General features: G+C 47.3%; 1 protein-coding gene across 4 annotated transcripts; it reads right to left on the reverse strand.

Annotated features, from left to right (window-relative positions):
- Nucleotides 1-226: 226 nt before the first annotated feature.
- On the reverse strand, nt 227-23,631 carry LOC142795823 (uncharacterized). Of its 4 annotated transcripts, none has more exons than XM_075886142.1 (5): nt 23,355-23,626; nt 6,248-6,302; nt 4,006-4,094; nt 671-830; nt 227-573 (listed from the first exon to the last, which is right to left on the reverse strand). In XM_075886142.1, exons 1-5 carry the CDS (start codon nt 23,499-23,501, stop codon nt 359-361), a joined length of 666 nt encoding a protein of 221 aa, XP_075742257.1. In that variant the 5' UTR covers nt 23,502-23,626; the 3' UTR covers nt 227-358. The 4 variants fall into 4 exon arrangements, with proteins under 4 accessions (XP_075742257.1, XP_075742255.1, XP_075742263.1 ...); XM_075886140.1 differs by having other exon boundaries at nt 6,248-6,310; nt 23,345-23,625; XM_075886148.1 differs by having other exon boundaries at nt 6,248-6,310; nt 23,355-23,491.
- Nucleotides 23,632-25,495: the final 1,864 nt, after the last annotated feature.

Consider the following 25,495-nt stretch of genomic DNA (forward strand, 5'->3'; position numbering starts at 1 on the left):
GTGCTTTATTTGGTACTGGTATTTGGTACAGCAGATCGAAAAAAGTCGTTGGGAAGTAAATGTTGAAAGCGTATGTCCCCCACTTGCAATCCCCACATATGTCCCCCACATGGTAATCGAGAATATTCATAGTTTAGAGCATTTTTTTGTAACTAAAACATGGTGATGGTGCTTCCGAATCAGCATAAGCTAGCCAAACAGTGCACCACCGACAGTCTGCAGACTATTTATTTTTTGTTGTTTTTTTTTATTTGGTACAACAAAAAATGTATACATTGAAAAATATATATACACAACTAAAAAAGGCTCGTTCTACTGCAGGTCAGGTTGCGTTGGGGGCACAGTGACAGTGGTGCTGTCAAGGCCCTGGCTGCTGTGGCTGGGCAGGAAGCCAGCTGCCGCCAGCAGCCGATAATCTGCACTCAGAGTGGGGATCATTGGGCTGCTCCACAACAAATGCTTCTCTGAAGCGCTGCTTCCTGCCCCCACAGCGATCACCAGACCCTGGCAGCCACCTCTTAATAAAGTTGAGGGCCTCCGCCTGGTCGCACCCTGCTTTTTGGCAGATGACATCTGCATACAAAAACAGAAATACCATAGTACACATGAAGCACTGCAGTACAGAGAATACACAAGGGTACACACACATAAAACAATGAGCAAGTCTAACCTGTCACTAATCTACAGAGCCTCAGGTTCACAAAGGCTCTTTTCCCTTTTCTGCCATGAAGGCTGTACAGCACTTGCACGTCATGTGCCAATACAGCCTTCATGGCATTCACACCAATTTCTCGGAGGCCACGTCCCCCAATCTGCAGGAGGTGCTTGCACTGTAAAAAAATGCAAGAAGCATAGATGGGGTGAACGCAACAGCACATCGAAATGTTTTCATGATAAAAATCTGCAAGAAGAGGACACTGAAAACAACAACTTGAATTTTCGGGCATCACAACATTTCATTGTTTTTTTACGTTAACTTCAATTCACTTGACCTAAAATGGTTTCCACATCAGCCCTCTCACACTCAGTGTGAGAACCTTTCAGAGTCCTTCTCTGAATGCAGTTTCGCTGTTATGAAATCAAATACAACACTGTTATAACCCTTAATAAATATTGATTCTAGCTATGAAATAGTATAATTACTTTGTACAGTGCTCAAATTCCAATACACGTTTCTTCGAGGTTACAATGTCTTTGCCTGAATGTTGACCAGGAGTAGCTTCTACAGGTGAAAAATGATAAAATATGTGGAATTCAAAAAGAAGCTTGGACATGTTTTTAATCAATGCATTGTAAGCAGAGCACAACAAGATAAATGAACATGATCAAGGCGTACTAAGAGGCAACCTTAGAGCGACCAAATCTTGGTCATAGATGAAACTGATAGAAAAATAAAGGTCGCACTAGATGGTCGCACCATTTGCTGTTTATATTTTTCTGTGATAGCCAACAAAGAGGCATGCCGCTATAGAAATCTCATCACAATAAACAAAGGTGCATTTTTCTTCACACTGCGAAATTGGGTGCATGTTAGATTTTTAAAAAAGTAAAAAATCGGCTAACACAAGGCAGGGTGAACTGTAGCTCAAAGTAGAGAGAGCCGCAGCGGACACGAAATAGGGTGATAAATGAACAAAATTACTGAATGTCTGTTTTAAGCAGGCTATTGCTAGTCACTGCCCATCAAACACACAATGCCGCCTACATCGTCTGCTAGCTTAGGACAGTTCACTCGGACTTCACAGACTATAGTAAATACAGTCGAATCTCATTAATTCCAACACACTTAATTCGAACTGACGCTGTGGTCCTATCAAAGCTATACTGCGCTCCGAAAATGCTCTCAGCACCCCGGCCAATCCTGCGGTGGCACTTCAGACACCTCATCGCTGTGCTTGAAGAAGAAAATGAAGAAAAGGAAAGAAAAGACTGCGGTGGAATGTTTGCCAAATGCCAATCTGCGACATTCCTGTGCCCCGCTTCGGCTTTTTCCATCCCTGCCACGTAGAGACCCTTCTCCTCTTAACACTGCGCATGAAGAGAAAGAGGGGAAAAAAAGCTGTCGCAGAGAGTTGGCTCTCTCATGCCGATCTGCAACGCGCCGGTGTCACGCTTCCCTGTTTTTCGTTCCTGCTATGTAGAGACTCTTATCCTTTCAACACCGCGCATGAAGAGAGAAAAAAAAAAAAAAAAAAGCTGCCGAGGAGTGTTTCTCTCTCGAATGCCGATCTGCTTTTCTCTAGGTGGAGACGCTCCTCCATTCTCATCATGTGCTGGCCACGCTCCGGCTGCAGCGCAGATGGTAACAGTGGAAACACAGTTGTCTTCGAAGAGTGTCAGCACAGGACATTGCCGCGCGCAACTTCTTTTGCCAGGAGAATACTGAAGCCGAAGTACAAATGCTTTGCAAACTGCACGCAAAACTTGTTGACTCGTTGCAAGGCCAACGTGTACAGACATGTATTGACTATTTTAATTAATGACGGATGTCCTGTAATTTGTGAATAAAACTTCTCCATGCACATGCATCACTGCATGGTGAGCCCTCCGCTCATTTACCGTATTTACTCTATTCTACCGCGCCCTCGATTGTAACGCGCGCCCGGTTTCCACGACAAAAAAAAAAAAAAAAACTAAGACATCGATTGCAACGCGCACCCTTTTTTCCCGTTGGCCCGCTTGATCACACCACTCGCGAAAACGACTCCTTTTGAGAGCGTCTTCCGTTTAAATATGAAGTACGGGGGAAGCTTATGCCTATCTGACGTGCAACAGAGCATTGCTGTCACTCTAGTTTTACCGTGGCCCGATGTCAGTACACAAACTTGCTTCGCCCCCTTCTCCTAGACGGTTGTGGTGCCAGGCATGTCGAAGTAAAGAGGCGTGTGATCGGCATTCCCGATTTGCCCAAGCAGGTAGCCATTGTTGTGCCGCAAGTTTAGGAGGAACCTCTGAAGACTCTGAAGCTTTTCTTCGTACTCCTCCGGCAACTTCCGGCATATGCCCGTTCGCCTTCGGAGGGAAAAGCCTTTTCTCTTCATAAAGTTCGTTAGCCAGCACCTGCTCGCTTTAAAATGGCTCTGCATTAGCCCTTTTTCTAAGGCTAACTGCATAGCCTGCACTTGGAGCAGTTCTGTCGTCACGGGCCGCTGTGCCGCTCACTGCTTAATCACATACTCGCCGAGCAGCTCTTCAATTTGTGGAAACCGACCCTGCTGTGGTCCACTGAAGCCTTTGCGTGAATCTTTGCTGTCGACAATATTCTGCTTTTGTTTCCGCCAGTCCCGCACGCACGTTTCGGGAACTCCGAATGACCGCGATGCGGCCCGATTTCTGTCCGTTCCGGCACACGCGACGACTTTTCTTTTAGAAGCAGCATTCTAGTGCACTCGTCGAGTTTTTGGAGTCGGCCCTACCATGCCGTCGATGCTAATGTACTACAAGATGACGAACTCCTCAGCACACGTATGAAGTGCCACGCATGGGAAACACATAGGCAGAAATGACCGACGCGCCATGCCGACGCACGTAGGGGGCGGCCATTTTGTAAGTGGCGATGGCAATAGAATGACCATATTCATTTTTTTTTTCGTACTCGATTCTAACGCACATGCGATTTATGAACTCTCTTAACCGGAAAAAAGGTGCGTGTTAGATTCAAGTAATTACGGTAACTTTCATTATTTTGAACTTCTTTTAATTTGAACACATTTTCTGGCCTCTTTGAGTACGAATTATTCATATTCGACTGTAGTACAGTGGCTCATGAGATAACCTGACTAGTTTGTTTCCCGAAACACAGTATCTTAAAACAGTACTAAATTTCTGCATGTTACATAGGCATATTTAAAAACAAGAAATATACACCAAAGCCGCAGCCACAGCTTTACTCTGCACAGCTGCCTCTGCTGCCTCCACTTCTCCAATTGTACCAGCAAGCAGCTGGAGAAGGTCAGAGGGGCGCTGTGCTGGCTGGGCGTGCTGAGGCACGGACAAGAGCCGTACCTTGTGCTTCAGCTGTCGCACCTCCTGCAGAACCTGTCTTTGTTGCTGCCGGGTGCCAAGTTGGATCCGCAGGATCCGTAGCAATAGAGCTGAAACATACAAGAGTACATACCATATTGACTCGCACAATTTGCATCCTCACATAATTTGCTCACCAGTATAATTAGCCAGCCTGCTTTACTACAAGAAACTTTTTGCTCGCATACTTTGCCCTCCCCAACCAGCCCGAGCCACCTTGCCAGCACACACACAGACACATTTGACTTCATGATGCTCTGGTCAGGCACATCTCTTGTCGAGCAAACGAGTGCAGTCTTACACAAAATGGAGTGAGTGCAAGGTCCCTTCTTCCATGAACTTTTATGCTTTCCCTAGAATATCGAACTTGAAAACTGAAACCTGTTTATGTGTAGACTGAAATGCCTAAAGGTTTGCCTCCTATCTTCCCACCTCTTCCACGGCAAGAATGTATTCCCGAGACACAGCACAGATGTTGAACGCGTGCAAGGACCTGTCACATCAACTAGATGAGGCAGGTTTTCGCACTCATTTTTTTTTTTTCGGTTTCGCCATCTGGCCATTGCGTTTTTATCGCTCCTTGTGATAGGCCACAATAATTATATACGAGGCAGATTGCTGTTATAAAGCTTACCGAAGAAAACTGAAACCGTGCTACCGCTAAGCACATCAGCGTGGAGTTCTTCGACATGCAATATTCAGTATGGGAGCCAGCAGAAGAGTGCGTTGAATAAGACTTAGCATAGAAGCTTGGGTGTGTTGGTTAGATATCGGAGGGAACACAACGCAATAGAAGACTGGGACAAGGAATGGACACACACACACATGAAGGGCGACACACACAGCACTGTGTTGGCATCGCGCTTCCTTGTCTGCATCTTACTTTACGTTGGGTTCCCGACAATTATTGGAGAGTACTTATGTTCTCTGGTATAACCCTGTCGTGGGAACTGGTTTTTGTGAGCACTGTTCGGAAGAACTTCAAGAAAATGGGGGCATTTGGACAGGCTTAGCAAACAAATGACAATCCGCTTTGAGACAGCTGTGACAGCGCCTGCAACATATATTCCCAGTTGAGCTTTTAGGCCAGCGATTCCTACTAGCTTCGCACATGACCGGATTGACAAAAAAAGTACACATAATACGCGAGTATATACCGCATTTGACTCTGTAGCTTTGATGAACCAGGCAGATACACATTTTTATCCAAAACTCCATCGATTCTGTTGCAAAATTATTCAACAAACAAATTGCGATGTTATCCATGTTACTATACGATTGTGGCACTTTACCATTGCAGCTTTCCAGGAGGCACACATAGTGCAGCGTTAGTTCACCACTCGCAGTTAATTGTATGCAGTAGGTTGCTCACAGCAACTGACTGCATGCAATGGTGAACATCTTGCATGCTTGCACCGCTGTTTCAGCATGCTGGCTGCTTCCCATACGGCTATCAATTGATGTTCACAAAATTGGGAAGATGAAGAAAGACTACACAGTGCCCTCTGGCCACCCTATACTCCAAACCTCCAGCCAACAAACAAACAAAAGAAACAGAAGTATGCAAATGAATATTATTCCTAATGCAGCTGGAATGGAGTGTAGTTTTCACCGATTCTGTGTGTTAAGTCAATATGGAGTGAGTTAACTCCATAAAGTAGCTTTTCTCATAACAGTGTTCACTCTATTGTAACACAAGGAGTGACTTCATAGCATCTAGAAGGAAAAATAGAATCTTCAGTATTTGATAGAAATGTGAGGCTCTACCTTAAAACAACAATAATCTGGAAAAAGAACTCATTACATTCGAAAAAAAAAAAAGGTAGCACAGTTGATCCCCTTTACAAAAGAGACTGATGTAACAGACAAACGGGGATAAGAGGCACCAGTGTGCAGGCTGACATTTGGCCCATCATGCATCAGGCACTCCATAGATGCGCCTGTGCAGCCGGGAGCCCTGCAGTCAAGCATGCTGAGCAAGACTGTTGACCACTGTACAATGACACATTGCCACAAAATTTCAAAACTTCATTTCACAGACTTCTGCAAAAGCTTCTTACACTTGCATAATTTTTCCACAAGCTTCTCTCATTCTTGCGTGATTTTCGTCAGAACATATAAGTGTTGGAAGTTGTATGTCCCCAAAAACTTGCACAATACAAATAGCATACATTAAAGTCTATCACTTAATACGTGCATAGCGTAACAATGAAAGGAAACTCACGCATGGTTTGCTCCGAGCCTTCCCCGTGAGGTGCCTCCTTGAGCCTTGGAGAGCACTGTACAGCTAGAGCAAAGTAGCATCAATCCAGTGTTAATGGCAGGTTAACAAGACAACAAAACTAACCCCCATATTCATAAACGCTCCCCGACTCGACTTTCACCCTTCACTTGGCAGAGTTGAGCACTGTGCCGCTGCTCGTTTGAAAGCGACGCTGCGCTACTCGAGAATCACAGCAGATTATTGCTGACATGCAGCAATTTTCTCTGCTTAGAGACGGCGCTCCCATCAGCCATCTCAAGTGAAGGTGAAGCGTTGAGTGGAGGGACGTTCTAGAATACGGGGGTAAGACTGGTTGCAAGAACACTACAATAGACACACTTAATTTTTACACTTCATCTATATTGTACAGCTACACACATTCTGCATCCTTATAATGCAACATATACATACAGGCTTATAAAGTAAACACTGTAGGCTGCTCAAATAACACCTACACAAAAAAATTACCCAAAAGTGGCCATGCGCAAAGTAATTTTATTTGAAACTCACAAAACATTTGCGGTGATGGAGAATAAATAAGACAGGTTACGCTTGGAGGCACATGAGACCTTCGCAGCTTTCATAAAGTACAAAAAACAATATGGTATGTGTGTGTGTATGTACGCATGAAGCTTCAGCCTTTACATACGGTTTCTTGAAAGAATCGACTATGAATTTTTTGGCACCTGTGTCCTTCAGCGCAATTGAAAGCCTGCTGATCAGTGTGTGCGATTGTGGAATAGTTACATGGAAAATGGCGTGAAACACCTAAAATCAAATTTTTCTAGCTAGGAAATATGCAGCTGTGTATTGACACGTGCGGTTCTTTTGGTTTACGAAGGAAGCCGCTATCACTTTCTGTTAAGCGCAACGCAGGCCGCGTTTATCTTGTATGCCACTCTGGAACGCGTTACGACGCGTGTATAAAAGCCGGCGCAGTGCGCCACTGGGGGTCTTTTTTTTTCCGTCGGCCGACGACTGTTCACGCCGCTGTTGCTGTGAGTTGTGTTTGGCCCTGTTTTGCTGGGCACAAGTTCGCCCAATAAACAGTTCGCCTGACACCGCCCTGACTCCTGCGTGCTTCCTCTCAAGTGCTGCGTGTATCACAACCTCGTGACATCTGGTGGAGGTGCTTCTCGGTCCATGTACCGTACGCCCCCGTCCAGCCGTGAGCCAAGCCCAAGCCGCCAACAGGACGACGCCGACCCGGTCGTTCGAGTGAGCCGAAGACAACAAGGACTACCGCCCGAATACCTGCCGCTCCCCGACAAGGACAAGAAAGCAAAGGCTGCTACGAAGCCGGCATCCACGATGACGGAAGCAAGGTCTTCGGCAACCGTGGTCGTCAACCAGCCCAAAGAGCCGCCTACCTTCCGCGGATCGACCTACGAAGACCCGGAAAACTGGCTTGACATTTACGACCGCGTCGCAGCCCTCAATAAGTGGGACCCGGACGACAAGCTGCGTCATGTGTATTTTTACCTGGAAGACGCCGCAAGGACTTGGTTCGAGAACCGCGAGTCAACGCTTCGAACCTGGGACGACTTCCGTGTTGCTTTCCTGCGCACCTTTGCAAGCGTCGTGCGGAAGGAAAGAGCCGCATCACTGCTTGAAACTCGGGTGCAGCTCCCCAACGAAAACGTAACGATCTTCACGGAGGAGATGACGCGACTTTTCCGCCACGCCGACGCCGACATGTCTGAGGACAAGAAGGTTCGCCTGCTTATGCGAGGAGTGAAGCAGGAGCTATTCGCCGGACTGATCAGAAACCCGCCAAAGACGGTACAAGAGTTCCTCTCCGAGGCTACCACCATCGAGAAGACTCTTGAAATGCGGACCAGCCAAAACGATCGGCACATGTCGCCAGACGTCGCAGAAGTCCGAGGACTCTGGCCCGACGACCTGCGCGAAACCATACGCGCTATTGTTCGTGAAGAACTGCGCCGCATGTTGCCATCGTCTCAGCCCCAAGTCGCCTCTCTCGAAGACGTAGTCCGCGAGGAACTACAGCGCTCACTGAGCGTTCCTGAACGGCCACAGCCCCAACCGGAGGCGATGACCTACGCCGCTACTGCACGACGACCTGTCGCCGCTCCTCGCCAACACCAGGACCCAACGTCTCCGCAGTTTCGTCGCCAGCCACCGCCGCCACCCCCGACGCCTTCCCGCTCGCCAGTAATCCAGCGGTCGCCGAGGAAAACTGACGTTTGGCGCACCCCGAACCACCGCCCACTATGCTACCACTGCGGCGAAGCCGGGCACACCTACCGCTACTGCCAGTACCGTGAGATGGGACTGCGTGGCTTCGACGTGAACGCGCCGCATCCGCGCCCAGGTGAGCGACCTCGCGACATCGCCGACTACATCGCCGGATCGCAGTGGCAACAACGACGACCATCCCGTTCATCTTCGCCTGGCCGCTACGTCTCCCCGGATCGCCGCCAGTACACCGGCCCTAACCGGGGCCGATCCCCAAGCCCCTACCCGGGAAATTAAAGGCAGCAACCGATGGAGGTGCGGTTGCTGCACGACGCAATGCCGAAGATCCTCCTCCGCCGCCGCCACCGCTGCCGATGACGACGACCACGACGCACGAACTTTCCCGACGTAGTCGCAGTACGCCGCCTGAGCAGAGTCTTTACGACAAAGCCTCGCCGCCGACGCGACATAGCAGCACCGGACCAAGCCGACGCAGCCGTGATCCGACGCCCCGACCTAACCGGAACGCCAGACGACGAACCACCGACCTCGACGTGATCATCGACGGCCACAGCGTCACCGCCCTAGTTGATACCGGCGCCGACTACTCTATCATCAGTGGTCTCTTCGCCGCTAAGCTCAAGAAGGTAAAGACTGCATGGGAAGGACCGGATATCCGAACAGCAGGGGGCCACCTTATAACACCGACTGGAACCTGCACGGCAAGAGTCACGATTCACAGCCAGACGTATTCTGTGAATTTTGTGGTCCTGCAGCAATGCTCGCGAGACGTCATTTTAGGCATGGATTTCCTGGACCAGCAAGGCGCAGTGATCGACCTAAGATCCAGGTCAATCACGCTGTCCACGAATAATGCAACGGCGTCAGACTGCAACGTCGCTCACAATGCCTTGAATGTGACAGAAGAGCAGGTAACCATCCCGCCACTGTCGAGCGTCATCATTTCAGTCGGCACCAAAGCGTCTACCAACTTACAAGGTGTCATCGAAGGCGACCAGCACCTGCTCCTAAACCGTCAGATGTGCGTCGCAAGAGGCATAGCCAAGCTTCATAACGGCGAAGCCAAGGTAATGGTGACGAACTTCAGCAACGAATATAGGCACTTGAATAGGGGCACGACGGTAGCACATCTAAGCGAATTTGTAGAAGCGAGCAATGCCTTCGCCCTCACCGATTCTCAGGGAGCCGCAACGTCGACAACAGTGTCCGCGTCCGCCTTCGACGTCAATCAAAGCCTTTCCAGGCAGCAACAAAAGGAGCTCAAAGCCTTACTCCACCAATACAAGGACTGCTTCTCGTCGTCATCGAGGCTTCGTCAGACCTCTCTCGCGAAACATCGCATCATAACCGACGAATATGCCCGCCCGCTCCGTCAGAGCCCCTACCGAGTTTCTGCACGGGAACGCGAGGCCATCAAGCAACAAGTCGACGAAATGCTGCGTGACGACATCATTCAGCCGTCTACGAGTCCGTGGGCATCACCCGTGGTGTTGGTGAAGAAGAAGGACGGAACCCTACGTTTTTGCGTCGATTATCGTCGCCTGAACAAGATCACGAAGAAAGACGTGTATCCCCTCCCACGGATAGACGATGCTCTGGACAGACTCTACAACGCCAAGTATTTTTCGTCGATGGATCTCAAAACCGGCTACTGGCAAATCGAAGTAGACGAGAGAGACCGAGAGAAGACTGCCTTCATAACACCAGACGGCCTATTCGAGTTTAAGGTCATGCCCTTTGGTCTTTGCTCGGCGCCTGCGACGTTCCAACGGGTTATGGACACAGTACTCGCAGGCTTGAAGTGGCAGATTTGCCTCGTCTACTTGGACGACGTAGTCGTATTTTCTTCCAACTTCGACGAGCACCTCCGGCGCCTTGAAGCTGTTCTTCGGGTAATCAAAGCCTCGGGACTTATCCTGAAGCCAGAAAAGTGCCGCTTCGCCTACGAGGAACTATTGTTCCTTGGCCACGTTATCAGCAAGTCAGGAGTGCTCCCTGATCCACAGAAAACAGCTGCGATCGCCGACTTTCCTGCACCCACCGACAAGAAAGCAGTACGCCGATTTCTTGGCCTCTGCGCTTATTACAGGCGCTTCGTGAAGAACTTTTCGCGGATCGCCGAGCCACTGACGTACCTCACGAAGGCCGACGTCGACTTCAAATGGGAAACGCCGCAAGTCGAGGCATTTCAAGAATTAAAGCGACGCCTGCAAACGCCGCCAATACTGGCGCACTTCGACGAAGAAGCTGACACCGAAATTCACACGGACGCAAGCAGCACAGGGCTCGGCGCCGTGATCGTGCAGAGGACCGACGGACTTGAAAGGGTCATCAGTTACGCTAGCCGGTCACTTTCGAAGGCAGAAGCCAATTATTCCACGACAGAAAAGGAATGCCTTGCCATCATCTGGGCTACATCAAAGTTCCGCCCCTACCTGTCCGGCAGGCCTTTCAAAGTCGTGAGTGACCACCACGCCTTGTGTTGGCTAGCTAACTTGAAGAATCCATCAGGGCGCCTCGCACGGTGGAGTCTCAGACTACAAGGATTTGACATCACCGTCGTCTACAAGAGCGGACGAAAGCACTCTGACGCCGACTGCTTGTCTCGCGCCCCTGTCGATCCGCCGCCCCAAGATGACCAGGACGACGACTCTTTCCTGGGACCCATAAGTACCGACGACTTCGCGGAACGCCAACGAGCTGACCCAGAGCTCAAGATCCTCATGGACTACCTGCAAGGCAAGACCGCCGACGTGCCGAAAGTATTCCGCCGAGGACTGGCTTCGTTTTTCCTGCGAAACAACATCCTCCTGAAGAAGAACTTCTCGCCGCTCCGCGCCGACCACCTCCTCGTGGTGCCTTCAGCGTTACGTCCAGAGGTTCTGGAAGCAATACACGACGACCCGACAGCCGGACATCTTGGTGTTTCCCGCACACTGTCACGAATACAAGAGAAGTACTATTGGCCTCGCCTCACTGCCGACGTCGCCCACTACGTAAAAACATGCAGAGACTGTCAGCAACGCAAGACGCCGACAACTAGGCCAGCCGGACTTCTGCAACCCGTCGAACCACCTCAACGGCCATTCCAACAAATCGGCATGGACTTACTGGGGCCGTTCCCGACGTCAACTTCTGGCAACAAATGGATTGTCGTAGCGACTGACTACCTCACCCGCTATGCCGAAACAAGGGCCTTGCCCAAGGGCACTGCCGCCGAGGTCGCCAAGTTCTTCATTGAGAACATTGTCCTCCGCCACGGAGCCCCCGAGGTCCTCATCACCGACAGAGGTACGGCCTTTACGGCTGACCTAACGCAAGGGATCTTGAGGTACAGTCAGACAAGCCACCGCCGAACCACCGCGTACCACCCACAGACGAATGGCCTCACCGAGCGTCTAAATAAGACCATCGCCGACATGCTGGCCATGTACGTGGACGTCGAGCACAAGACGTGGGACGCCATACTCCCGTATGTAACCTTCGCGTACAACACGGCCGTGCAGGGAACGACGCAATTTGCTCCATACAAGCTCGTCTACGGACGGAGTCCAACAACGACGCTTGACGCCATGCTACCGGTCGGCACCGTTGAAGAAGACCTCGACGTCGCCAGCTACCTGGATCGCGCTGAAGAAGTTCGACAGCTAGCCCGCCTGCATATCAAGAGCCAACAGACGGTCGACAGGCGCCACTACAACCTTCGACGACACCACACCGAATACCAACCCGGCGACCTTGTCTGGGTCTGGATGCCGATACGACGACGGGGATTGTCTGAGAAGCTCCTGCGACGCTACTTTGGACCCTACAAGGTAGTCCGACGTCGTGGTGAACTGGACTATGAGGTCGTGCCCGATGGCTTAACGTCATCCCAACGACGCCGTGCACGACCCGAAGTCGTACACGTGGTGCGACTTAAATCTTATTACGTGCGCTGATTAGCTGTGACGCATTGTTAATGTAATTTATTGCATGTACTCTCTCTTGCGGCGATGGCGTAGTGGTTAGAGCATCCGCCTCGCATGCAAGAGGTCCGTGGTTCAAATCCCGGTACCGCGCAGTTCCCAACCGGATTAAAAAAAAAAAAAAAATCCGCGTGTTGATGGAACTGCATTAAGAGGCCTGGGGTGCGGCCTCACCGGCAAACACCGCCGAGAATGCACTCCCTCACCAGAGAAGGATTGGCCACCCTGGTGCAGTATCTGGCCACTACCTCCCACATGATTACGTCAAATAACTCACGGCCCTCAGTCCCCAGCAGCTGCGAAGCAACTGACCACGGCGGCGGTCAGATCTGCAACGCAGCAGAGGGTGCTAAGAATCTCTGGATCCGGACAGGCCGCCATTGGAACCTGAACTTGGCAACGTTTAACGCTAGAACCTTATCTAGTGAGGGAAGTCTAGCTGTACTATTCGAGGAGCTAGAGGGTGTTAAATGGGATATAATAGGGCTCAGTGAGGTTAGGAGGACAGATGAGGCCTATACGGTGCTACAGAATGGGCACGTCCTTTGCTACAGGGGCTTGGCAGACAGAAGAGAACTGGGAGTGGGGTTCCTCATTCACAGAAACATTGCTGGCAACATAGAGGAATACTATAGCATTAATGAAAGGGTGATAGGTATCGTAATTAAACTGAATAAAAGATACAAGATGAAGGTAGTACAGGCTTACGCGCCTACATCCAGCCATGATGACGCTTCAGTTGAAAGCTTCTATGAAGACGTGGAATCGGCAATGAGTAAGGTAAAAACACAGTATACTATAGTGATGGGCGACTTTAATGCAAAGGTAGGGAAGAAGCAGGCTGGAGACCAGGCAGTAGGAGATTATGGCATCGGTACTAGAAACGCCAGAGGAGAGCTACTAGTAGAATTTGCAGAACACAATAATTTACGGATTTTGAATACCTTCTACCGAAAACGAGAAAACCGCAAGTGGACATGGAGGAGCCCTAATGGCGAAAATAAGAACGAAATAGACTTTATAATGAGTGCACACCCTGGAATCGTGCAGGATGTGGAAGTGATTGGCAAGGTACGATGCAGTGACCATAGAATGGTACGGTCTCGAATTCGCCTAGACTTGAAGAAGGAACGACAGAACTTGATATGCAAGAAGCCAATCAATCAGCTAGCACTGAGAGGGAAAGTACAGGAATTCAGAGTGTCACTGCAGAACAGGTACTCGGCTCTCAGTGAGGAAACCAACCTTAGCGTAGATACAATGAATGATAATCTGACGAGTATCATTATGGAGTGTGCAGTGGAAGTTGGAGGCAGGGTAGTTAGACAGGACACTGGCAAGCTTTCACAGGAAACGAAGAACCTAATTAAGAAGCGTCAAATCATGAAAGTGTCAAGTACAACAGACAAAATAGAACTGGCAGAGCTTTCGAAGTTGATTAATAGACGTAAAGTATGCGATGTAAGAAGGTATAACATGGAGAGAATTGAACACGCTCTGAAAAACGGAGGAAGTGTCAAAGCATTGAAGAGGAAACTTGGGATAGGCAAAAGTCGGATGTATGCACTAAGGGACAAAGAAGGCAAAATAACTACCAATATGGATAGGATAGTTAAGATAGCGGAGGAGTTTTACAGGGATCTGTACAGTAGCCGAGACAACCACGACCTTAATACTATAAGAACTAGCAGTAACCCAGATTACACCCCACCAGTAATGATAGAAGAAGTCAGAAAAGCTTTGGAGAGCATGCAAAGGGGCAAAGCTGCTGGTGATGATCAGGTAACATCAGATCTGCTGAAAGATGGAGGACAGATTGTGTTAGAAAAACTAGCCACCCTGTTTACGAGGTGTCTCCTGGCGGGAAGAGTACCAGAGTCTTGGAAGAACGCTAACATCATCTTAATACATAAGAAAGGAGATGACAAGGACTTGAAGAATTACAGGCCGATCAGCTTGCTCTCTGTAGTATACAAGCTATTTACAAAGGTAATTGCTAACAGAGTAAAGAAAACATTAGAATTCAATCAACCAAAGGAACAAGCAGGATTTCGAACAGGCTACTCAACAATTGACCACATTCATACTATCAATCAGGTAATAGAGAAATGCTCAGAGTATAACCAACCACTATACATAGCCTTCATAGATTACGAGAAGGCGTTTGATTCAGTAGAAATATCAGCCGTCATGCAAACACTGCGGAATCAGGGCGTAGATGAAGTATATATAAACAGTCTGGAAGAAATCTACAGGGGATCAACTGCTACCATAGTGCTTCATAGAGAAAGCAACAGAATACCAATCAAGAAGGGTGTAAGGCAGGGGGACACAATTTCCCCACTGCTGTTTACCGCGTGCTTACAGGAGGTTTTCAGAAGCCTAGAATGGGAACAGTTAGGGATAAGAGTCAATGGAGAATACCTTAGTAACCTGCGCTTCGCCGATGACATTGCATTGCTGAGTAACTCGGGGGACGAATTGCAACTCATGATTAAGGAGTTAGACAAGGAGAGCAGAAAAGTGGGTCTTAAAATTAATCTGCAGAAAACGAAAGTAATGTACAACAACCTCGGCAAAGAGCAGCGCTTCGAGATAGGTAATAGTGCACTTGAAGTTGTAAAAGACTATGTCTACTTAGGGCAGGTAATAACCGCAGAGCCGAGCCACGAGATTGAAGTAACTAGAAGAATAAGAATGGGGTGGAGCACATTCGGCAAGCACTCTCAAATTATGACAGGTAGATTGCCACTATCCCTCAAGAGGAAGGTATATAACAGCTGTATCTTGCCGGTACTTAGCTACGGAGCAGAAACCTGGAGACTTACAAAGAGGGTTCAGCTTAAATTGAGGACGACGCAGCGAGCAATGGAAAGAAAAATGGTAGGTGTAACCTTAAGAGACAAGAAGAGAGCAGAGTGGATTAGGGAACAAACGGGGGTTAAGGATATCATAGCTGAAATCAAGAAGAAGAAATGGACATGGGCAGGGCATGTAGCGCGTAGACAGGATAACCGCTGGTCATTAAGGGTAACTGACTGGATTCCCAGAGAAGGGAAGCGGGTTAGGGGGAGACAGAAGGTTAGGTGGGCAGATGAAATTAAGAAGTTTGCGGGTATAAATTGGCAGCAGGAAGCACAGGACCGGGTTAACTGGCGGAACATGGGAGAGGCCTTTGTCCTGCAGTGGACGTAGTCAGGCTGATGATGATGATGATGATGATGACTCTCTCTTATGTTCTGTCTTTAGCATCGGGACGATGCTTTTTCAGAGGGGGGTAGTGACACGTGCGGTTCTTTTGGTTTACGAAGAAAGCCGCTATCACTTTCTGTTAAGCGCAACGCAGGCCGCGTTTATCTTGTATGCCACTCTGGAACGCGTCACGACGCGTGTATAAAAGCCGGCGCAGTGCCCCACTGGGGGTCTTTTTTTTTCCGTCGGCCGACGACTGTTCACGCCGCTGTTGCTGTGAGTTGTGTTTGGCCCTGTTTTGCTGGGCACAAGTTCGCCCAATAAACAGTTCGCCTGACACCGCCTTGACTCCTGCGTGCTTCCTCTCAAGTGCTGCGTGTATCACAACCTCGTGACATCAGACACACACAAAAAAAAAAAAAAAAAAGAACCCAGTGGCGCACTGCGCCGGCTTTTATACACGCGTCGTAACGCGTTCCAGAGTGGCATACAAGATAAACGCGGCCTGCGTTGCGCTTAACAGAAAGTGATAGCGGCTTTCTTCGTAAACCAAAAGAACCGCACGTGTCAATATGATTAGCCCAGGAGACAACTGCATTCCTAGTGACTGGTTCGTTGGAACGTTTTCCGCGGCTCTTCTTTCTCATTGTGGATCATTTGGCACAATTTTGATACTGATTGTACTTTGGTTAAAATACGAGCTACCAATTGGATATCGGTTGGCCATTGAGACCAAGAGTTCTAAGAAACTGCTCGAAGCCCACAAGAAAAGACAGTATTGTACACAAACGGTTGAAAAGCCTGCAGGTGCCTCACTACACGTGCATCTAGGTAATGAAGGCGCAGCACATTTGTGAAGTGGGTAACACAAATTTAATTCACGCGTGTGAACACACGCCAGCTGTTCAAGAACCTTTATGTCATAAAAGAACACCTAGACATCTGTCACATGGAACATTTGAACGATCCCAAAACCACCGCATGCCTCAAGAAAAGCAAGAAAATCATGATCGGGAATGCACCCAGTCGAAGAGTTCAAATTTCTTGAAATCGGATTCATGGTACTATCATATTATTAAAGGAGTATAACAAAAATATTAAGGTCTAACGCAGAATATTTTGGAGATTTCACTTTTGCGAGATATGCGATGCAGGCTTGTGGGCAGTTCATCTTGGTCAGTTTTGCGGACGATATCGCGTGTTTTAGTAATGCCAGCGATGAATAAGAAAAACAATTCTGGAGATGTAAAAAAAGAGACGTTATTGTAGGATTAAAAAGTGGCTCAAAGAAAACAAAGATTAGGTTAGGTTGCCTAGCGAAAAGGCGAGATTAAAGGTACTAAAAGTGAATTCCCTCTTCCCGTACGTTTCTCGCATTCAGAGAAAAAAATATAGTTAGGTTGATTGACAAACGTTAGTCCTTTGCATCACATGCCCGGCAATCACATTGCCAAAGTGCCTTAAGCAGAAATTCAATGTTTTCCAATAATCACTCATGGACCTAAAACGCGGATAAAGCACTGCATGTGTCCTGAAAAACATCATGAGGTTTAGGTGGTACCATAAGATTCAATAAACTTTACATCTAAACAGGGTAGGCACGCCCGCACGCAAGCATTGCTTATCTCACAGTATTATCGTAGTGGAAAGAAATTGTGCAGACAAACGACTCACGTATGCCTGTTTCGTCGGTAAGAACACAAATCAATAGAACATCGAAGCACACATATTATAGCAAAAGAATACACAAAAAATTACGGCATATCCACGGGGTGAATGATGAAGAGGGGGGGTCAAGCTCTTGCTAAGAAAGATACCTTGCTCCACACTTAAAATAAAACTCAGTAAAACATCACTAATACCCGTGCCACACGGGCAGAAAAAATGGCATTTACCCCCGAATGCCTTCAGATTTATTGCCATTCGCGCGGTGCCACACGGGCGAACAAAATGGCATTCATCCGAATGCCATTCGAATGCCATTCGCCGCCAACTGCCTTCGCCAGAACTCAGTTGACTGAGAAATGCCTACTCTCGACGACACAGCTCGCGAAGTGAGATTTACCTGAAAGTATATGAAACAAATCATATTGAGCTAAAAATAAAATTTCCCGTCTTTTATTTGCACTAAAGTCTTAAAAAGGTGCTTTGTACGTTATACAAAGAAAATAAAGTATTGATAATGAAACGCTTGTCAATTTTAGTGTCTATTTTAACTATTTACGCTGTGGATCTGACTAGTGTTGGCTTAAGTTGCTACGGTCGGCTGCAACGTTGTAAAACAAAGCAAGAAACTAAAACTTAGGACAGCGTAATACGCTTATTTCTACATTTGATGATTATCTGATGTGTTTGAAGCTTGTAAGTGCTTCTTAATTTTTTTTATTGCTATTCACTTAATGCTCACTTGGAAGGTGCTGTGATCGACATCAACAAGTCAAATGTCATTCGCTTTGGACGTGTAGCAGCGCTGGCGAAACGAATGTCATTCGGGAACTGAAGGCCGTCGCCACCAAATGTCATTTTCTATGCCCGTGTGGCACGGGTATTACAATGTTTCTTAAAAATGTCATTTATACTTCCGGTTTTCGTTTTGCCTTCAATATGACTGCCTTAAGGTCAGTGAAATGCACTGAAAGCAGTTCTTGCAGTGGTTGTACGTGAAAGTTTGCAAACACGACGTCGATGCACGTTCACCGAATGGCCGTCTAGTGATCGGGGTTATTGAAAGAAATGCACCTGAATTCGTATCTGCTCGCCAATTGTGTCAGGTTCGTGTGGACCCAGGTGCTCAAACGACAAGAGATGCAACGTAAGCGACGACAGTACGTTTATACAAATGGACACACATATATGAATCGTTAACAATGGAATAATTATTTTCAAACATTTTTGCGGCACAATTATCCCAACGCTTCAATGTCTCCAGAGCACGATTTCTGCGGTCCTGACGCAGCGCAGCTAATTCACACAGCTCTCACTTGTCACTGTCGACGAGATGGCCCGACGTGTCGCAGTGCCACCTTGACGTATTGGTGCGGCCATCACAACAGTCGCTGGGACGGCCGCTATGGTGGAGCGTAGTTGGCCAGATGCGTGCTTGGCAACGCCTGGAACACTGGTAGGTCAGTCCCGCAGGCCTCAGCTTCCCTTGATCGACTGCCCCTGGAGTCGCCAACTCACTCACGGGTCTCGATGGTGACGCTTGCACCGTCGTCACCCAGCGTCGCTCGTCGTCCGAGTTCGCCTTCATTCCACTCGTGAGAGGTTCAGCGCCGCAACAGACCGGTAGCCATCGCAATTATCGTTCTCTCCTGCCGTCCGACTACCTCAACCCACCTGGCTTCCCGAGTGTTCCAACCTCCATTGTCTTCTTTTATACACGCGTCGTAACGCGTTCCAGAGTGGCATACAAGATAAACGCGGCCTGCGTTGTGCTTAACAGAAAGTGATAGCGGCTTTCTTCGTAAACCAAAAGAACCGCACGTGTCAGTATACACAACACATGCTGCAAACAGTGGGAGGTGACCACAAGAGTGATTTGAGTGTAAGCGGCAGTATTCCGCATTCATGCACCCCGCCATTTTCCACTGTTGCCCAAAAGCAGCACCACTTCAGCGTGCTACTTTTTTTTTTACATCATAAACAGCACGGAATAATGCGAGAATGAAAACAACATATGCAATTAAATTTTGAGCACTATTTATGGTGCGCATGATTGATTGATTGATATGTGGGGTTTAACGTCCCAAAACCACTATATGATTATGATAGACGCCGTAGTGGAGGGCTCCGGAAATTTAGACCACCTGGGGTTCTTTAACGTGCACCTAAATCTGAGCACACGGGCCTACAACATTCCCGCCTCCATCGGAAATGCAGCCGCCGCAGCCGGGATTCGAACTCGCGCCCTGCGGGTCAGCAGCCGAGTACCTTAGCCACTAGACCACCGCGGCGGGGATGGTGCGCATGAAAAAAAAAAAAAGGCCTTTGTACAACGACGAATTCATAATTTGCCTTCACGGACCTTCTGTTAGGCTGCACCACATACAGATTTTTTGTGGCTTTCAAAAGAGATTTGAAAAAAAAAAAAAATAACCGTGTTTACTCTCGTCATGAGCGCACTCACTAAGTCACCCTCATTTCAGTCGACAAAATTTTGAATTTTTTTTTTCTTCCACATATTAAACACACACCTTACGTTCATCCGCTGAAGTCCCACGGGCTCCCCCCCCCCCCCCCCCTTGCCGCCTTCGCTCCCTGCCACGTGCCATTTTATTTTTGTTTCTATTTGTTCACGGAACGTCCCCTGTCTTTTTTAATTATCTCTTGTAACATATGTGGCATTATCTTGTTCCCGAGGTGCCACAGGTGCTTTGCTATGTAGATGCACCATTAAACTAGTATTTTTGATCAACTGTGCATTTCTGATGTTTACCTTGCAAGTACGTAAAACTGGTATGCTTCTTGATCTACGATACACATGTGGCTTGTCTCACTTTGAAGGAAAAGTTAGCATACAATGGTGTAAATGCTTAGAATTTGAAATATTGAGGCAGCAGCACACCGGAGATGATCATATGGTAAAGAAACAAGTGCTGCCTTATTACTGGCAAGTTGTCACTTATATGTACAAATAAATTTTGCGAGCTAAAAAAAGTACAAAAGCACAGCGAGGCTATGATGTGGTTCAACCTGTGGATTCGCTTCCTTTATCACGCCATATGATGAAGCTTCCTTTGGTAAAACTGCTCAGATAAGAAAAAAAGTTTGCTGTCCAATACAGCAACTATACAAAGTGTGCACGTGCATCTCGCAGTGCCTTTTCGTCACTTCCGAAATGCGCCACCAACATGCCCGGGCACCAACCGAATCTATCGCCTACAACTGCCATGTTGTCTCCTCGTGCTTGCAACCGTTTAGTTTTGCCTCACGATGCAAGTTTGAGAAATTATGAGCTGCTAGTGAGGCAAGTTGATTTAGTAGTCCACGCAGAGGGAGCAGAGCTTAGGGTGTTTCTTTGCTGAAAGTTATAACCTGAAATTGAGAACGCACATTCCGATTTTCCTAAAAGTACCAGCGTATTTGGCTGGTGCAGATTAACAAAAGCTACTTGAAGAAACTTTGCAATATTTGCATCTTCAGGTGCAACTTCATTACGGGTAAGTGCCATAGCCAAGTATTTACCTGCAAACAGATATAGCTTACCAAGATACTGTACATACAAACTTGTCCGCAGTTAAAATCATGATGGCGAGGAAGGCGGTTCAAATCGTGATGGCGATCGCGGAGATTTGGTATTGCATTGAAACAAACTATAAAGAATGGGAAACAATATTAGTTCACTTTGAAGTATAGCCGATCGGTTCAAGTTGGGCGTCAGGATTTTTTTTTAATTAGTCAATTAATTCTATACACGGTCTCTATCATGTTCAGTGACTCCACTGTACATTAGCGTACAACGAAAGCAAAATACAAAGTGAAAAGTGTGTTAAAGCATACGCGAAAAATAAAGTGATGACTGGCATTACCGCGGCACACACACCACGCAAAGTCGCTATCTGCCTTGTATAATATTTTCCTCGACTATTTCCACAAATTGCAATCAAAGAGGCTCAAGCTCAACATCAGCACTGTTTAAAACACTTGGGGGGGGGCATTGCTACTTTGGTGGCGTAGGCCGTGACAATATATTCATAATATTATATCTCTTGTAAACTTGCCTAGCTCTGCACGACTAGTTTTCGATGGGAGCAGCTGCGCTTCGCACATCCACTCTTAAAATTGCGGCTCGAGAGATTTTGAGGTTTCACTTGTTTTTGGGCCAGGCAATTTGTAGTGAAAGCAAGATAATAGGCCCTCATAGGTTGTGGCGGGCAGTCGGTGTACGCCGTGGCTGGTATATGTGTCGCACATCTTGATTATCTGGTCTTGTATCGAGTGAACGAGCGAGGCCTTCCTAATCCAATGAGCTTGTTAAAGTAAGACAACAAAAAACCACAATGCTTCCACATCTGGTTCACAGCAACAGATGACGAGCCCCCAACAAACCGCACTGCAGCACGTGAACTGCCGTAGGTACCCAGGGAGTTACCCGGGCATGGCGGGAGAGGGCGACAACGGCAGAAGTGACATCACAAGAACACTATGTATAAAGGGGACATTTAAAGACTTTTTTCCCATTTTTAAACTTCGTGCACTGTTCTGTGACAATTTATAGCTCAGAATAGTTGTATTTTGAAAAGGGCACTAATTCATAAGCCCAATGGTTCAAGGATGGGTGCATTTAGGGGGCCCATTTTACGTTTTACTTATGCCCTTCAAGAACTTGCTTACAGGGCCAAAGTCCTGTTTCAGAAAGAACACGCTAGTGCGTGGCCAGCAGTCCGTCAAGCATTAGTGCTGGTGAGATTTGGAAATGCAGCGCATGAGCATCCTCATCTGTTACTTCTCTGCTCATGCTCTCGGGGCTTACTTGCGAGGCACGGTCCTTCGCACTTTTCATTTTCACACTGTAAATCAACTGATACCAACTCTGCCTTCCATTATTTAATAAACCAATATTTCATGGTCACGAGGACGAGCTTAAAATGTTTGCTACATCAGACCTGAACAGCATTTTGAGTCATCGAAAGTTGCTAGTTGCAGCGAGCATTATGCGAAAAATATGATGTGCTTTACGGTGACAACTTGCAAAACACTGCAGCAACGATTAAAATCATGCATTTTTTGTGCTCACATGAAATCCCTGAAGCAGGAGGCACTGGGCTAGATAAATTGCGCCGCTAAAATACGGATGCACTTTCCAATGCTGTCATGCGTACAGGCGGAGAATTGGCAGACAAAACTGGGCGCACCCCGATTCTATGCGCACGTGTCCCATTCACTAGCCTCGCTGCCAGTTAGCACCACATGGCTCACTGTCCATGAGCTCGCTTGTTTCCTGTAACAGTGGACCATACGGTACACCTATTTAAAAACGAGGATAGAATGTATATAATGCAGCATCTGATGAAGCCATGACGATGTGTTGCTGATGAAATCTGGAACTCTAATTAGTACCCTTATTGTTAACCAGCGGACCGACTAGCAAAAAGATTTGGAACTGAAATGATGGCATCTACACCTGCCCTTAAAGGGACACTGAACAAAGTTTTTGCCGCCGAGATTTTCAGCCAAAGCAAAAGATTGGGCCATGAAATTCATAGACAATAATAATTTCAAGCAGAAACTACGAAAACATACTGAATTTAATGAGCCTTTTACAAAATGCCGCGTCTAGCTCTTAGACACGGCGTTTTCTAAAAGGTCGCGACATTTATTTTTCAAGTTTTTTTTTTTTTTGTTATTCAAGACAAATCTACGGTGCATTGTTCACAGAAAACAAAATTGCCTCGGTAAGATTTCTTTGCGAGCAGCTTACTAATTTTAAGGCAGGCGCGTTGATTCGCGAACTGAAGGATGCGAGTGATCGATCTTGCCTGCTAGTGGCTAGGCGACAAAGGCTTTACCTCATGTCCTGGTGTAGCTAAGTCACGCAAATGGAGCAGAAAATGTGCATTATCATTTATTTCACCTAAATATCACACGTATGTGACTTATTGCCGGTGACAGGTGATCAGGATGAAGTCGACAAGTTGCAAATCTGAACAAGAATTCACTCGAATGAAAAACCAACCTGTACTCACGTGCACGGTGAAGTCGAACACGTCGTCCGTCAGTGTTGTCGCTGATGCCCGAAGGAAAAGAGAAGAGGACAAGCGACGGGGTCGTCTCTTTCTATAAAGTCGGCGGAACTGCCAGAACGGCCAACACAAAAGGCATCGGGCTGACATTCCTCCATCTGGGCATCAGTCGCTCCACCCGGGCATGCAGCTGCTACTAGAGGTGTGCGCCGAGGCGATTTCGACCGGCGGCGGCGTGGGGGTCGTCCAGAGTCGGCGGCGGCGGCGTTGTCGGCGCACGCCGGTTTTTTCATCGGCGGCGGCGTGCGGCCAATTTTCGTCGGCGGAGGCGGCGTCGGCGGCGCAGAAACCGAAACTGAAAATTCAAAAGGCTCTTTTGCCACAGGTTACTCAATTCGTTGAAATTCAGGGATTTTCATCCAAATAGCATAAATGACACTACACAGATGTATCGACATCCCTATGAATGGAAAGCGTTTGGTAAAATAGTTTTTATTTTGCATTCATAAAAAATAACGCGTATTTCAATATAAGTGCATGTTCTACCGTGAATGTGCAGCACTTTGCTTTTTTTTTAATTTAAGATGCAGCAGTTTGTTGCTGTTGTTGGCTACGTCATACTTTATGAAACCTTCTTTCATTGAACAATGAGCAAGCAGTGACGCACGTCACTCATTTCGCTTTTTCCGAATCCGATCTTACTTTTACACTGTACGCTGCACAAAAAAGAAGCACCTCTGCTTCGTGTTTTCTTATTGCGATTGCATGAAACCGATTTTTTGAGTATCTGTCATGCTTTGAATGTAACTTTCCTTCAAACGAATCAAAATACCTACTTTTCACAATGTGAGAATCTTTTATGCAGCGGTATAGGATGTGGAAGGAAACAAATCTGCGCATTTATTCAACTAGTTCTCAGCGCGGTGTTCAATGAATGAAGTGTAGACATGGGCGTGAGCGAGGCGGGTGGTGCAAAAAGGACACTTGAACCCTTCAAGCTCCACCAGCACTTGCTACCCACTCTAGCGACACCAACACGACCTACTCCCTCAGTCGTGATGCAAGTTGAAAGAAGGGTTTGCATCCCCCCAAGACAAAAACCTGTCGATGGTCATATGTGCAGATGAGAGCAAATGCAATATTTGCTCAGATACACAACCCATACTGGTCACGAGCTGGGCGTCCGTTGACCACGCCTGCAGAAAACGTTGACTCCCCGACCCCTTGGTGTTTGGTCAGGGGAGGGAAACACCCCTTGCAAGTGGGCCCCATTAAAATTTCTCATAAAAACGTCACAAATAAGAATGCTTGGTAAGTATGTATAAAACATTCAACTGTTCAATGCTTTTTTGTAGCGTGTTCACGTGCTCAATACCCATCAGATGTGCGAGAAATCGAAATAGGAACTGCCACTCTCGACTTGTTCCGGAAAAAACACAACAGAACAATGCAATTACGAGTGCTGGGAACCTTTGTTTTTTGTATATTTGATTTCTAGGCATGATTTGAATTCTTATATAAACAAAATTAAAACCTGCAACATATTAAAAAAAGGCTGCTATTGCAAGATGTGTGTTGCAAGACGTGATTTTTCTAGACTTACGTCTCTGCAAGGCACATCTGGTGTCACAAGCTTGTAAGTGTCCCCCCTTTTCCCCACGACATCTCGCGATCCCCCCCCCCCTCCCCCTCTCTAATAAAAAGGCACCAATGCAGGCCTCCGTGATTGCCTACTGGCGCGCGGTGGGCCCTTCCGGTGGCTAGGTCCAACAGTGGCGATTTCGACTTGCTTTATTGGAGGTGCTGAAGGATCAAGAAAAGGCCGATATTTGTAAATTTCTTGAGAGTTCAGTGATAGTTTTCTTCATGAATACCGTGTATTATTGGACCTGACTTTGTGTATAATGCTCCAATAAAAAAAATGGTTTCATCCTGTGTCACTGCAGAGTCAGAAGCCATCACATGTGCAGGCATCATTAAGCTTCTATATGACATTGCTAAGGTTCAGTACATTTGTACAAATAATTCTCGTTAACTGAACATTTTGAGTATAATCCTTGCTTGGGTTAGTATGTGTGAAACATAAATTTGAGATTTAAAATTATCATTGTGGGTTTCTGCAGCAAAGACACATTGATTAAAAC

Source organism: Rhipicephalus microplus, chromosome 2 (genome assembly GCF_043290135.1).
Source record: "Rhipicephalus microplus isolate Deutch F79 chromosome 2, USDA_Rmic, whole genome shotgun sequence".
NCBI lineage: Eukaryota > Metazoa > Arthropoda > Arachnida > Ixodida > Ixodidae > Rhipicephalus > Rhipicephalus microplus.